At 39.5% G+C, this 14,573-nt stretch overlaps 1 protein-coding gene across 2 annotated transcripts; it reads left to right on the forward strand.

Moving 5' to 3' along the window:
• The first annotated feature begins 1,874 nt into the window (after positions 1-1,874).
• Positions 1,875-14,158, forward strand: clint1a (clathrin interactor 1a). Of its 2 annotated transcripts, none has more exons than XM_040015512.1 (12): positions 1,875-2,085; positions 6,020-6,124; positions 6,848-6,944; positions 7,380-7,488; positions 7,851-8,015; positions 8,161-8,335; positions 8,521-8,740; positions 8,876-8,966; positions 9,537-9,596; positions 10,139-10,443; positions 11,433-11,643; positions 11,750-14,158. In XM_040015512.1, the coding sequence occupies exons 1-12, from the start codon at positions 2,045-2,047 to the stop codon at positions 12,097-12,099; spliced, it is 1,929 nt and encodes a 642-aa protein (XP_039871446.1). In that variant the 5' UTR covers positions 1,875-2,044; the 3' UTR covers positions 12,100-14,158. The 2 variants fall into 2 exon arrangements, with proteins under 2 accessions (XP_039871446.1, XP_039871445.1); XM_040015511.1 differs by having other exon boundaries at positions 1,876-2,085; positions 10,136-10,443.
• Positions 14,159-14,573: the final 415 nt, after the last annotated feature.

The raw sequence follows: 14,573 nt of genomic DNA on the forward strand, positions 1-14,573 counted from the left end.
TGGTGGATCATCAGGGGTGCAAAGCCTCACACATGATGTGCAGCAGTGGGTCCCTCAGTCTGTCCTCACTCTGGACACTTGCAGTTGTCACACATGGAAATCAAATGTGTGATAAGCTGCAGGATTCAAACACAAGTGTAACTTATAAACACATGTTCATACTTTTATTCCACAATCAGAGAGAAAGAAACAGAGAGACAGTGCAGGACAGACAGACAGGTGACAGTCTCAGGTGTATACACTGCTACAAAACAGCACAAGAGAAGGAGGATTTAGTGTTTGTGTTATTACGAGTGCTAAACAAGAAGAGTTCCCAGATGGTACAGTGGACACATGTGTGACTGCTGTGATTAAAGCATCTTTCTTTCAGCTTAACGAGTGAACCGTCAGCTCGTTCAAACACACATTAAAGTCCGTTTGGCTCGACACCACCGAACAGAGGCAGCAATATAACATAGCGAACATTAACAGTGCAGTGAATCCTGCTTGTGCCGTGATATTCAGGACTGCAAACTGAGCAGCATCACTGACTTTCAGCCTGTTGTGTTTGTGGATATATGACTGACTTTAATTATCCACAAAATCATCACATTCTCTGTAAGATTAAGGTCGACTATCTAACGGCTAACATTTGCACATAAATAAGTGACATAATATTCAGAACTTACTTTTGAAAGTTTACTCTTTGGCCGCTCCACTTCTTTGAAGTGTCTCCCAGTCCCAGTGCACTTGTTAGCATGTTTTGGTTCGTGCAACTGGTCCGTCCGGTTATTGTCTCCCCAGAAACATTTCCGTTGTCTTTTTTCCTATTTCCGTTGTCTTTTTTCCTATTTCCGTTGTGCTTTGTGTGATTTTGCTGCGTTTTTCTTTTTGCAGCATTTTTCTTTTTGCAAGTGTTTTTCTTTTGCAGCATTTTTCTTTTTGCAGCATTTTTCTTTTTGCAAGTGTTTTTCTTTTTGCAGCATTTTTCTTTTTGCAAGTGCTTTCTGAAGTTGCAGTCCGTTTGGCCTCTCAGGGCCACCGTAGGGATTCAAATTTGCCGAAGACTTTTAGTAGATGCACCTATGGTATGAATGTGAAAATCCTAGGTGACTTCCTTCTTGAGTTATGGCATTCAGAAATTTTTCAGAAAACCTGATCTCTGACCTTCACTGGGAGTCAAACTTGTCCGCAAGCTTTATTAGATGCGCCTATGGTATGAATTTCTACATCACCTTGTTCTCAAGTTATCGCATTCACAAATTTTGGCATCCACTCCACCCACCTGGCTGACAACAATACCCTGTCAGGCTTGTTACAGCTGATGGGTAAGAATTGTTATTTAATTGTTTTTCTGTTACTTAATTACTTTGGTGTAGTATGAATGGTGATTATGGGGTAGGTCTTTATTAGTAGAAAAAGCTGTAAAAGTTGTAAAAATACAGTTAAAAGTCTAAAATGTATATCTATATATATTCTCTTTTTTCAAAGAGAATATCAGCAGAATTCCGGCTGATTTGTTGGCCCAATTCTGGCCCCTGGACCTTATGTTTGACATCACTAATCTATTGCTTAAATCAGAATTACTATAAGTACTTTATATGGGGTCTTAGTGTGTTTTACTTGTTATGTTTTGTTTTTTAACTTTACTGTTTAATTTAACAATTTCTCAAATTCAGTGAGAGGTCCTTATTCTAAAAATATGTTTACGTCCTAGAACGTTTTTCCCATTATTTAAATATCCCCATAGTCATTAATAGATGTGAATAATTTGCGAAAGCTCTTTCTCTAACTTTATATAAAGGTTAATGTAATCATGTATCAAGGTGGTGTCCGAATATATGCTATAAACTACAACTCCAATCCTGCTTTACGCAGTTTTGATGACGTTGCACGGGCATTTCCCATAGTAACCTTTCCTGTCTGCTTGCTGGTGCGTTTGCGCCTCCTGTCTTGAAAGCGAGGTGAAGAATAGTTTACTTTCCAGAGTTCAAGGTTTGGTGTCGGTGTTCGTTTGGAGTAAAGGCTTTTGCCGAGGCGTTAAGCCCCCTTTCTCAGAGCCAACATGCTGAACATGTGGAAAGTTAGGGAGTTGGTTGACAAAGCGTGAGTATCTTCTTATCACAGTACGGCTGTAACGAGTTATTTGTGCTTGTAGTTTACCTGTTTGAAAGAGACACGTACCCAAAACTTTGACGTCACGTCATTCTTTACAAGTTAGCTAGCCTGTATGCTACTAGCGAATTAGTTAACTGACTTTTACAAACACCATACTTCTTGTTTTAAGTGTGGGTGTCTTGTTTTTCTTACAGTTCTTCTTGCCTTGTCGTTCAGCTAAACTGTAACTAAAAGGATATGGTGTGACTGCGCTTGTCATTTGTTCGTTTTCTCCGAAAGCGCATGCTAACCTGCTTGGCTAACAAGCTAATTATGTAGCCTGTTGACTGGGTGGGTAGCTAGCTGACCAGGCTAGCCAGCTAAGCTAGTTTGACAGCTCCCAGGCTGAATAATTAAACAATGGGTGTTTTTGGAGTTATGTGAAACAGACTTGTCGTCCAACCCCTGTTTAGCTGCTACTGCCTGGAAATACATTTTAATTAATTAATTTAAGGTAGAAGTGCTTTACGATCGTCTTGACACTTGTAGCTAAGTTACACACGACGTTGTGGTAGTTGCACGAGAGCCCTTGAGTTGTAAGTTAAATTGTTCGTCGTTAAGTTACAATATAACAATTGTCTAGATTGTTGTAGATTTTCCACCAGCGTCACGCTAGCATACACATAAATACATAAATTAACACATCGTGTTAGTTTTTCCCCCTTTTATCTTTAGTTTAGATTCCATTATCTTCGTGTGTGCCCTTATTTCAACATGTATTGAAAATGTTTAATTTTAAGTTATTAGTTAAGTTGTTGTATATTAATAATAATAATGATGGTGATAAAGTCAATAAAACAATGAGGGATGTTTTTCGGGGCAGGAAGAGCAGAGTGTGTATTAAAATAAAAACACACCCTAAAAAAACAACTACCTTTACACTTTTGGCTTACAATCATGTTGGTGGCAACTAGTTCCCAGTAAACGTAAGTGTGTGTTAAGAAGTTTGACCACAACTTACGACAGTTGTTATTTGAGTTGGCTTTACTGTTATTGAGGGTGCTTTATGTTTTTATTTATTTTTCTACTTAAAAGAGCCACTACAGAGTATTTATTAATGAGTGACCAGTCATCTGCTGGGTTTTGTAACTTGTTGGTGGATGTCAAGCTTTCTCCCTCTCTCTCTTTTGTTTGCTTCCGGTGCATTTTTGCATAGTTTGATGGGAGTGTTGGTCAAAGCTTCCATGGCAGTAATTTATTACCTAGCTTTATCAAAGAGCAAGCCAACACCTTTGTTCAGCACATTTGTTCTCCTTTGGCTGCTGGTTTATTTTCAGCTGATGACTGTACTCTGAAGCTTTTGTAGGCTATTGCACGATTTTCTTAAAAATGTATTTTTATTTTTTGTTCTTTCAAGGGCTTAGTGGCTTATTGTGCACAGTCAGACAATAGTGTGTTAAGTCTATCCAAGAATGCAATCCTGTGGATGCACTTGACTCCCCTCTGTGTGTGACCTTTTGCAGCATGTTTTGCTTTTGTTGGAGCGAGTCAGACAAAGAAGGAAATATTTACTTTACAAAATTTAACTCAGTAATTCCACATTTGAAAGAACTTAAGTCTCAATTGAGATAAAGGAGACGAGGCATAGATGTATAAAGATGCCGCAACTTGTAAAAACAGTGGTCATGACGTGCCAGACATTCATTCATCTACACACACACACACACCCAGAAGCATGTAAATTATTTACTAAACTTAATGTTATATAGATCACACTATCCTGCAGTATTGTATAAATACTGTATATTGTTGCATATATTTATTTTCTGATGCATCTGCACCATTTTTATTTTAACTTATAATATAAAGCAATTTGAATTGACAGACTAAAAGAGAGATTATTTTTATGCCTGAATGAGTGCGCCGTCATTCTAATCTGGCTTTATTTGAAATACTGGGTGGTGTAAGAGCTCGTGTCTTGAGACCTTTGAAATTGGGAACTTGTTGACTTGTTTTCATAAAGTGTCAATAAATGCTGAGTCATTAAGACTGATTGTTGCATTCTTCCTCTGATTAATCAGAGGGTTTTATGTGCATTTTTTTTTTTTGTTAAATATAATGAGTAAAATGCTGATTTGTTTTCTTTTTTTTTTTTAACTTTTGTAATGAGTAAAGTTAACACTAATATAAGAACTAAAGTGCAGTTGCAATGAAGAGCAAGGGAAATGCTTCAGCAGTATAGCAGCGGAAATATGTGTGATTGTGTGTCACTGAGAGTATCACAGCTTCCGTTTTATCTAGCTGATATCTAGAACAGCAGCAACCTCTGTGTGAAGATAAGCAGTTGCATCAGTGCCTTTTATTTTTTGTCTGTCATTCATGCATGGCAGGTTAGCATTTTCCCTAACTAGCTAGAGAAATTCTGGATATATAAAGTTATAACTACACATGGAGTAACCAGAATCCTTTGAAAACTCTTGGATATAGAATGTTTGAATGTCTGTCTGGGACTTCTCAGCAAATGTTGACTGTGATCCATGGTTGGGCCCAGAGGCTTATTTTAATTAGCTGTGAAAGGACTCTGGCGTGGTAATTTTCAAATACTTTTCATGGCTTAAGCCACATTTTACAAAAGAGAGTATGTTGTCAGAGTTGTAACCATACCCTGCAACTTTTAGCAATGCAGTCTGCCTGAAAACCACAGAGAGGGTGTATCCTTGTTAACAATATGGCATCAAATCAGTGTTGCTCTGTCAGGTGCTGTGCTGTTTATTGCTGATGTGGCAGTAGTGAAGGAGGAGGTTGTAGAAATTTCAAATTGCTTATTTGCCTTGCCACATTTTATTGCTAAAGCTGCTGCAGGGCCTGCTTACTTATTTTAAAGACGATGCCTGTATGATTATTGATCATAGTTCTGCGGTTCTGTAACAAACAAGTTTATTTAAGTTAATACTCTAAATCTGAATAAGGTCTCAGGTTGTGGCTCAGTTTTACGTTGCATATACAATTTGGGATAGTGGCTATACTGCTTCCCTTAATGCAAACACTGCAGGAATTGTCTAGATAACCAGTTTATCCAGTTATGACTGACTAGATGCCAAATGACATGTTAAATTAAATCCCCTTACACGAACGGCGATTAGTCAAATAAAGATGCAAAATCTCAATTAAAAAACACAAGTACACCATTGTCAAATAATGCACAGCAGGTGATGTAAATAGAAATTACAGAAGCAGAAATGAACTTTATAAAAAAAGGTAAAGAAGAACTTATAAAGTCCTTTGCTTTTTTCAAGATCTTGGTGGAACCCTTATACACACTGAAGCTAAGACGTGATATTTTTTTCTTTCCCTTACAGAATGCTGGCTATATTTTTAAGTAGAAACAAGATTTGTAGACTCTAATCCTGGATAAATATAAGGCAGAGTTTGATTAGCCTTTGTTAGTTCTGTACTGATTGTGATTGCGTTTTTTACTTCTTTAGTCTTTTATAATATATGAAGTCCTATATATTTGGAACACAGATTTTAGCCTGAAATGCTTAGAGAGATTAATTGTTTTGATTTCTTCCCATTTGAGTCTCTGATTCCTGTTGTACTAGTTTCTAACTAGAGCTCAAAATCAGTCAGCAACTCTTGTTTTATTCATCGCCATTTTAGCCTGCATGTATGTGTTTACACTGAACGCATTGTGCATTTGCCTGTGTGGTCAGCTGTTTTAGGTTTTGACAAGGAGTTATGAAAACATGTGATCCTTTTGTTCTTTTAGCCTTTAAAAGGGCACTTGTGGTTGGCTTAAGCATCTTTAAGTCTCTGATTTTATATGATTTTTGTACCGTCATTCATGTTGGTCTTGCTGGGCTGAGGTGCAGGTGCATACTTTGAGCAGAAATGACAAATAAAATGTATTATAATTGAAGTTTGTTTTTGTTTGTTATTATAGAACCAATGTGGTGATGAACTACTCCGAGGTGGAGTCTAAGGTGAGAGAAGCCACCAATGATGACCCCTGGGGACCATCAGGACAGCTGATGAGTGAAATTTCTAGGTAAGGTTTATTGTTTATTTCATTTATGTTTTACTGAAAAGCACCCACTGTAAATAAAAAGAAAACCTTACATCCCTTTATCTGCATTTCCATGAACATTATTTTTAAAGATCAGGCTTCTATGACAAATCCAGCTCTTACTGGATTTTAAGCCTCCTCGCTCATCAAAACAGGAAACAGGGCTTCTTTGAAAGTCAGCAGAACGTTTCTGAATAAACAACCATAAACAATTATAGTTTAAAAGTTAAGCTGTAAATTGCCTGCATCTGAATGTCTAAGAACTCCCGTGAACTACCTCTGATGTGTCTTACGTGACTTTCTTTAAGTGCAGAAAGCTTTGTCAAAAACGTATGAGCCCCGAAGTTATGAGTGACACAGAAGTTTCTAATGACTCATTTAGAAGCTATTTTTACAAAAAATGTTTTTTGATGTTCAAGCGTCCCGTTTGACCTCAAGTCTTTTCCTGCACAGAACTGCAAACAATGAGAATATTAAACCCCCAAGTGTTCATTGTTGATTATTTATCATATTCAAAGTGGACATCAGTGTTTGAGTTCATCTGGCTTTTACTGTTCATGCTTTCTTGTTATGCAACTATGCATACACAGATATGCTTAATTGCAGATATGCTTCTTTTTTTCTTTTTTCTTTTTTTTTTTAACATGAAAGTAAAAAGTCTAATTCCCCCCCACCCCCCCGTTTTGTTTTGTTTTTTATAAACAGAGCCACCTTCATGTATGAACAGTTCCCAGAGGTGATGAACATGCTGTGGGCCCGCATGCTGCGGGACAACAAAAAGAACTGGAGGAGAGTCTACAAGGTCTGCCTCAGTGCTGTTGTAACATGACACAAACGCATGTTCTTGCATTAATTGTGAAACAAAGCTTGAAGACCTAAGTGCTGAGAACATTTTTCATTATGTGGAACACTTTGGACTTGCTAAACTAAAATTAATAGATTTGATTTAACTTTAAAGGCCTTTCTCCTTACTTTTAGCAATAATCGGGTATCAGCAAGAACTTTAAGATTGGGTTAAGCTTTTTTACAAATAACCTACTGATGGATTTCACTCAGCAAGAGATGTGAAGACAAACCACATTGTTTGAAACACTGTGATTGAGAGTAAACGAAAGTCTGACACAAGAATCACAACTTGAACAAACTGGGTTAACTCCAAACTTGAAGTTAAAAATAAAATCTTAAATCTTTTTTTTTTAATTTCCAATTTCATTTTTTTCTTCCCCCCTCCCTTCAGTCTCTATTACTGTTAGCCCATCTCATCAGGAACGGGTCTGAAAGGGTTGTGACTAGTGCCAGAGAACATCTGTATGACTTGAGATCACTAGAAAGCTACCATTTTGTAGGTAAGGTATCATTCTGGTCTTTTTTTTTTTTTCTTTTTTTAATTTAGATCTTAGATGGCTAGACATTTTGTTTGCTGAATGTTGTTGTAATGAGGTGAAAAGTTCTGTATCAACAACAGCTTTAATGTGGGCTGCAATGAATGGAAGGAGGAAGGAGGCCCTAAGCAGTGCTTAGTCCAGAAACTCTTAGCGCATACTACTGTAAAGCTGCTTTCAGTGGCCCAAACCATGTGTGTATTTTAGACTTTGTTTAGAAGGAAGGACACAATAATTATTATTCTTTGTCTGTGTCTGGATTTTGTGTATTACTGTTGTAATTTAATCAGTTTTGTTATTCTTTCTCCTTAAATTGCTACCCTTAGATGAGAATGGGAAGGACCAAGGTGTGAATGTACGTCAGAAGGTGAAGGAGATGGTGGAGTTTGTTCAGGATGATGACAGGCTTAGGGAAGAACGGAAAAAGGCAAAGAAGAATAAAGACAAATACATTGGTGTATCCTCTGACAGCATGGGACACAGAGGCTACTGTAAGTCCACAGATGTGCACATATTGTAAATAGAGGTGTTGGGAAAAGAGCAGCTGGAACTGATGTGATTACTTTTTGGTGTGGAAGTATAACCTGATATCCTATGATGTCCAACTCATGTTTGCTTCTCTTTTTCCACTAATAGCGGGGGACAGGTATGACTCTGGTGATAGAAAGTGGGATGATGACTGGGAGAAAAAAGGGCCATTCCCCTTCAGTGATAAGCTGGGGGAAATCAGTGACAAAATTGGCACCACCATTGATGACACCATAAACAAGTTTAGAAAGAAGGACAGAGACGACTCACCAGATCGATTCAGGTAGGATACAGCCTCCGATCTGATGCAAGGAAACTAAACACAAAAGGAAAGTTTCTTGTTGCTATTTAGGACAAAGACATTTGAAGATGTGATCACAGAGCTTTGTGTGTTTCTTGATGGGTTTCTTGAATGTGTACAATGATTGTGTCTGGTCACCTTACCTCTCATGTTGTTTTTGTCCCTAGTGACAACGAGGAGGACAGGGGTCGATCATCTCACAATGGCCAGCAAAGAAAAGAGTTCAAAGATGAAGAGGAGACTGTTACCACAAAAAGTCTACAGATTGTCCAAGCAACAGAGACGACAGCAACACGGAAGAGAGGAGGGCTGCCATCCAAGAAAGTAGACCTTGGGGCCGCAGCCCATTACACAGGAGACAAGAGCCCAGATACCACCGCCAAACAGGTAGCAATAGCGCTCTTCAACAAATGAAATGAGAGAAGATTTTATTGATATGAGGCTGGTTATGTTTACTCTGAGTCTTTACTCTGAGTTTTTAGCTTTCTTATTTTATTTTTTGGTTGTTTGTTTTAATTCCAGATGCAGCCAGCCGCAGCCCCTCAGCCAACCAATGCTGCCCTTGCTGATCTACTGATGGTGGACACAACACCTAGTCAGCCTGCTGCCACAGGTATAATGTCACTAAGTTTGAGAAACCTTTTGTGAAGCACACTTATAACCCGTCTTATGAGAAGATTGATGAGACTATTATCAGTAAAAAAAATAAATAAAAATTTTCCAGTAGACAAATTGGACAGGATCCTTAAAGAAACTGATGGTCTCTGCCCAAAATGAAAAATACCTTCCAGTCACTGCAATTGTGACATACCAGTAAATCCAGGACTAACCGTTTTAGTTCAGCGTTACAGTACCACAAAGAAAAAAACTCCAGAGTAGCTGCACGAACACACTAGACTCTACTGAAAGTGTGGTGCCCAGCTGCTGATAGCAGCTTCCCATTTTTTGGGGACAGCAGGAGGAGGGAGTTGATGTATAGGAACTAAGTGCACCAGATGTTTTTGGAGGAGTCCCTAGGGAATGGAGAGGGCAGAAGCACTGAACAGATGTTTGGTCCCCTCCACCTATTCACTGCTTCCCCCTCCCCTCCCTCCTACACTTCTGACACTAAGGGAATGCTAACTATGGTGGAATGACACCTGGAGCTCACTTGTTTTAAATTTATTTCTGTTTCTCAATGCAGGCCTGATCGGTGGATTTGCCGACTTCTCCTCACCTGCTGCCTCTGCTGGACTGTCCTCGGGTTGGTTTTAAAAGTTTTTGGTGTGTGTGTGTGTGTGTGTGTTGGTGTGTGTGTGTGTGTGTTGTTGGTGTGTGTGTGCATGTCTATGCTGTCCTGTTGCAACCATACCACTAGAATATTCAGAGGGATTCTGGGAGGGAGCCCTGGCCATATGGAGCCTGCTACCTGCTCTGCATAATAAGAACAGACACACATCAACTCCTGTTATGGATGACAAGGAGATGGGGACAGAGGAAGAAGTTGGTGGGGGTGGAGAAAGATGAGAGAGACTGAGAGAGGGAGAGAGACATTAGGCCAGGCCAGTTCAATAAAAATTTAAAAAGAGCTATCAGTGGTCACTGAGAATGTCCTCAAAAACATAACCTCTTAGTTAAGATTTAGCTTTCTATTGTTTACTGTCAGGCTCAGATTTGTGATTTTGCTGAATCATATATTTGCACGGCTCACAGTACAAATATCACTGTTTCGATGGCAAATAAAGACACTCATGCAGCTGTCTGTTTTTTGTTTTTGTTGTTTTTCTGCCTTCCTTGTTGCAGCAGCACAACCCTCTAACCCCAATGGAGACTTTGGAGAATGGAATGCTTTTCCTGGAGGTCAGATGCCAGCATCTGCTCAGACTGGCAACATGAGTGGAAATGACCTTTTTGCACCCATGAATGCAGGTCCTTCTGTTGCCACCCCAGCTGCTGCCCCGGCCCCAGCTTCAGGCTCTGGTCTTGCCTCAGCAAACCTGTTTGACTTGATGGGGCCAACACAGTCTCTCACCTCCTCTCAGAGCCTCAGCTTTAGCATGAGCAACACACAGAGTGTGAGCACCACGGTCCTACCCCAGTCTAAGTCACAGGTATGCATGATTGCACTCATTCATACACACATCCTTGTTAAATTATTGATTGTTCTACATATCATTACAAGACTCCTATCGGGTGTAAATAGAATACAGGTGGAATCAAAATCTCTTGGGTCACAGACTCTTAGGCTTCATGGATACAGCGCTAGAGATATGGATTAGTGTGTGGTGTATATAAAGCATAGCATGAGATATGAGACATTGCTAGCTCCAATAGTAAGTTCGAGTGGTTAGATCTGGATTTTCCTCAGCAATATTTTTAGATCTTGTCAATGCCGAATCTGAATTAAGCATGTTTTTGTGAATTCAAAATGTGTACCTTTTATCGTACCACATGCTTGTTTGCTCTTGGCCTACAAATTCAAATGCTGTGCAAAATTTCTTTCACATGCTGTTTATAATAGATTAATTCCAGATGTGACAAGCTAGATAACTATTATCACTAAGGGTCAAATACTTCCATTTATCCTCTTACTCCCACTTTTTAACATTGCACCTTGACCTCCTTGTGTGATGGAGACATACTTCATGTGATTGAAAGACAAAGGACAAGCGGGATGGTGGAGAGTTAATGTGCAGCCACTCCAGATGCTCATCTTCCCCTGAGACCTTTCCATAACCACCCACTCCTCATTTTACTGACACCGAATGAGAAAAATGAGATTTGAGTCACAAAAACATTAAAAGTCCAAGGAAAGTTCACATATGTTGACTGTATCTTCATGTAAAAAGGGTGTTGACCTACTTTAAAGGGGGGAGGACATTCACCTCTTCCATTTCCTCTATTTATTTTAAATGATATGTTTTTATTGAGTTAAGAAAGAGGCTCGGGTAGATTTCCCTCTGTCGAGGTTAAGTGGGTCATGCTAAAGGTTTAGAGGCTTGAATAATGAAGTAAAAACTGCATCTCTTAATTTTTTTTATGAATTTGGCACAAATGAGCTCTTTTTCTAACATTTTGCCTGCTTGTTTATCTGTGCCAGCCCCTCCAGACAATGGGGGGTCCTCTTCAACCACAGCCCATGCAGTCTCTCCAGCCTGTTCAGCAGGGAGTGTCATCTCAAGGTGCAGGAGCCAAAGCATCCCTTCCATCCACCTGGTCAGATCACTCTGTTAACATCAGCCTGGACTTCCTAGGCCCTGGAATGCAGCCCCCCAAACCAGCCCAGCCCAGTCTCAACACTCTCCAACAAGGTGAGAGGATTAGTACTTCAGATCTGACATGAATGGCAACAACCTCACAGTCCAGGTTCTGGCTTAAGTCTTTTTAAAATTTGAATTTCTCTTTTGTTATTTCCAGGCAACCAGGCACCCGGCAACATGCTCTCCCAGGGATTTTCCAATATGAGTCTGGGACCTACAGCTGCCCGACCTCCTGTTAATCCCATGATGCACCCTGGTGCTGGCATGGGGATGGGGATGGGAATGGGCATGGCCCCCAATCAGGGCATGATGGGAATGGGGATGAACATGGGGATGCATCAAGGTGGGATGAACATGGGGATGCATCAAGGTGGGATGAACATGGGGATGCCACAGGGAGGTATGACCATGGGGATGCCTGGTGGGATGGGGATGGGGATGAACCCTGCGATGGCCCAGCAGCCCAAACAAGATGCTTTTGCTGACTTTGGAAATTTTGGAAAGTGATGGAACTGGAGAGCAAAGATTATAAGAGGAGCAGTGGCAGTCTCCCTCTCCGTCCACTGGTGAAGGATTGTTAAGAGCTGCAAACAAAGAGTACTTGAATGTCAATAATGTCAACTATCATAATACCAACACCCTGCAATCTCTTTTTTTATAGTAATATGATTTGGATCTAAGTGAATGAGTGTGTGCGTGCGTTTGAACGAATGATCTGTCAGGTCTGGATTCATGGTCAGGCACTCTGATGATGGTGTGCCTTGTAGGTTAGTTGTATATCAGTGAGCAGAAAGAAGAAAGTGCCACTGAGAGAATGTCAGGGGGATTTGCTTTATAACCTCAATCAAATGAAATCACCAGAATTGCAAAAAAACACGACTAGCTGCGTTTGTTTTCCTTTTTTCCTTTTGCTATATAATGTCGATAACTTGATGAATCATGAATTTCGATAGCTTGATCTGCCATTTTAACTTCCTAACAAACATTGAAGGATGTCAGGTTACCTCTTTCTTTTTTTCTTTAATGTCATCGTTCTTCCTTCAACGTGTAAATAGAAATCTGAAGCCCTAACAATAAGTTATGAAGCTCATATATGAGAGGCAGTGACAATGTGAAGAATTGTATCATGTAGACCAAATCTGATATGAATTAAGAACTATAACAAAGCACATTGACACCTTCTCTTTGTACATAAGTATCCAGACTTCAAATGTGCCTGCAGCTGGAGTAATTAATTATTTGCAGTGAACGCTATCAATTGAATTTGAGGAGTTGCACCTGCAAGACCATGAATTTGCCTTTCTTATTGGTATATAGCTATATTTTTCTTCTGATAATTATAATCAGTTAGCATCCAAATGAGATAATCAGTAGGTAGAAAAGCCTTATACAGGAGTAGAGTGCCTGAAAGACCTTTGCCTTTTCTCTTCAGTCAACCTCTTTGAAGGCGACAATGTGACTGCAGTGTTGAAAATGGCTGCGAGGATGGAGTTTTTGTGCTTGGTACAAATATGCCTGTGCCTCAAGCCAAGTGTACTGTCTGTACAGATGGCAGATGCAGTTGTTTCACCAGTTCTGTTTGTTCATCTGATTCATTTTTTTTTTCTTGTTTGTTTGTTTTTGTTTTCAATCTATTAAGGCCAGTGAGAACTTCAGAGCTACAAGACACCAAGATAAATTCATTCAAACCTCAAGTGTTGATTCAGACTGTTAAGATTGTAAAATGCAGCTGTCTGTTAGATGTTCATCAGTGCATTTTGGTACACGACACCTTCCATGTTGATTAATGTTGCACATTAAAGCAGGAGCAGGAGTCCTGAAAAGATTTTCTGTCATAGCCACCATCAGTCCGAGTCTGTGTGTTTAGTGACTTATCAGGTACAGACGATTGTGTGAGAGGAAGCACTAACCTGCCATGTTTCAGATCAGCATGTTGGTTGGATTGCATTTGTGTCATCGGGTAGCACATCATGAACAGTCCCATCCAGCTGTATGCCAGTTTCGTTATGCTATAGATGTACACAACATTGCACTTCAGTGGTTCAAGTGCCTGCCGGTGGTTGCCTCCTGATCCTTGTGATGACTGATAGATAATCAAAATTGAATCTTGACTGCCTGACATTTTTGGTGTGTCGACGCTGAGATAAATAATTCACTGACCAGAGGAGAAGGCGGTGGATTCTGCAGCCTCAGGAGGATTTAAGTTGTGTTTTTCTACTCACAACCCTCCTCTCAAGGGCTCATAAGGCTGAGCACACTAACACATAGTAGCCTTGCATCGGTGTCTGAAGCATTAAAATGACCAAAATCTGTTTGCTGTTTTTTGTTTTGTTTTTTTTTCCTATTATATACATATATATATCCGTAGAGGTTTGTTTTACGCATTTTCTTTTCTACTTTAAATCCTCTTGGTCCTCTCAAAAATGGGATTGTTGAAACACTAGTATATGCAAATGTAAGATCATGGAAATCCTTCTAGAAAATGAAATTTTGCATTATTCCCATTTTGATTTGATTTACACATCAAGATTCTTTATCTACAACATTAAACAGTTGATTGAAATTTGCTAATGGTGTGTGTTATTTGGTGTGTTGTGTCATTAGCCTCATTCAAAACTGCTTCAAGCAGCAAAAGTGAAGCATCTGCACTTGGCTTGGAAATTACATTTACTTGATGGGAGTTTAATTTGTGCTAGTAACGAGACGGTGTTCAAAAGGCCGTCTGTAAATCAAAGAAAAGTTACGCGCTACCAGATGCATTATAGCTCAGGTAGATCCCCCAGCATTTTATCTTTTTGTCGGCCAGTCACAAGGACTCCTGTACCACTTCAAATCTTTATTATGGATCTCTTATAACACTGATATAATGTTTAAAAAGGTCTTTCAAAGTTTTTCTCTGGACACTTGTCTGCTTTTCAACTCCTTTTTAGTCCAGTACCTGACCATTTTCAGAGGAATGTTATTTTTGCCTCTTGTGGTCA

Source organism: Simochromis diagramma, unplaced genomic scaffold, assembly GCF_900408965.1.
Source record: "Simochromis diagramma unplaced genomic scaffold, fSimDia1.1 OVJJ01000685.1, whole genome shotgun sequence".
In the NCBI taxonomy this organism is placed as follows: Eukaryota; Metazoa; Chordata; class Actinopteri; order Cichliformes; family Cichlidae; genus Simochromis; species Simochromis diagramma.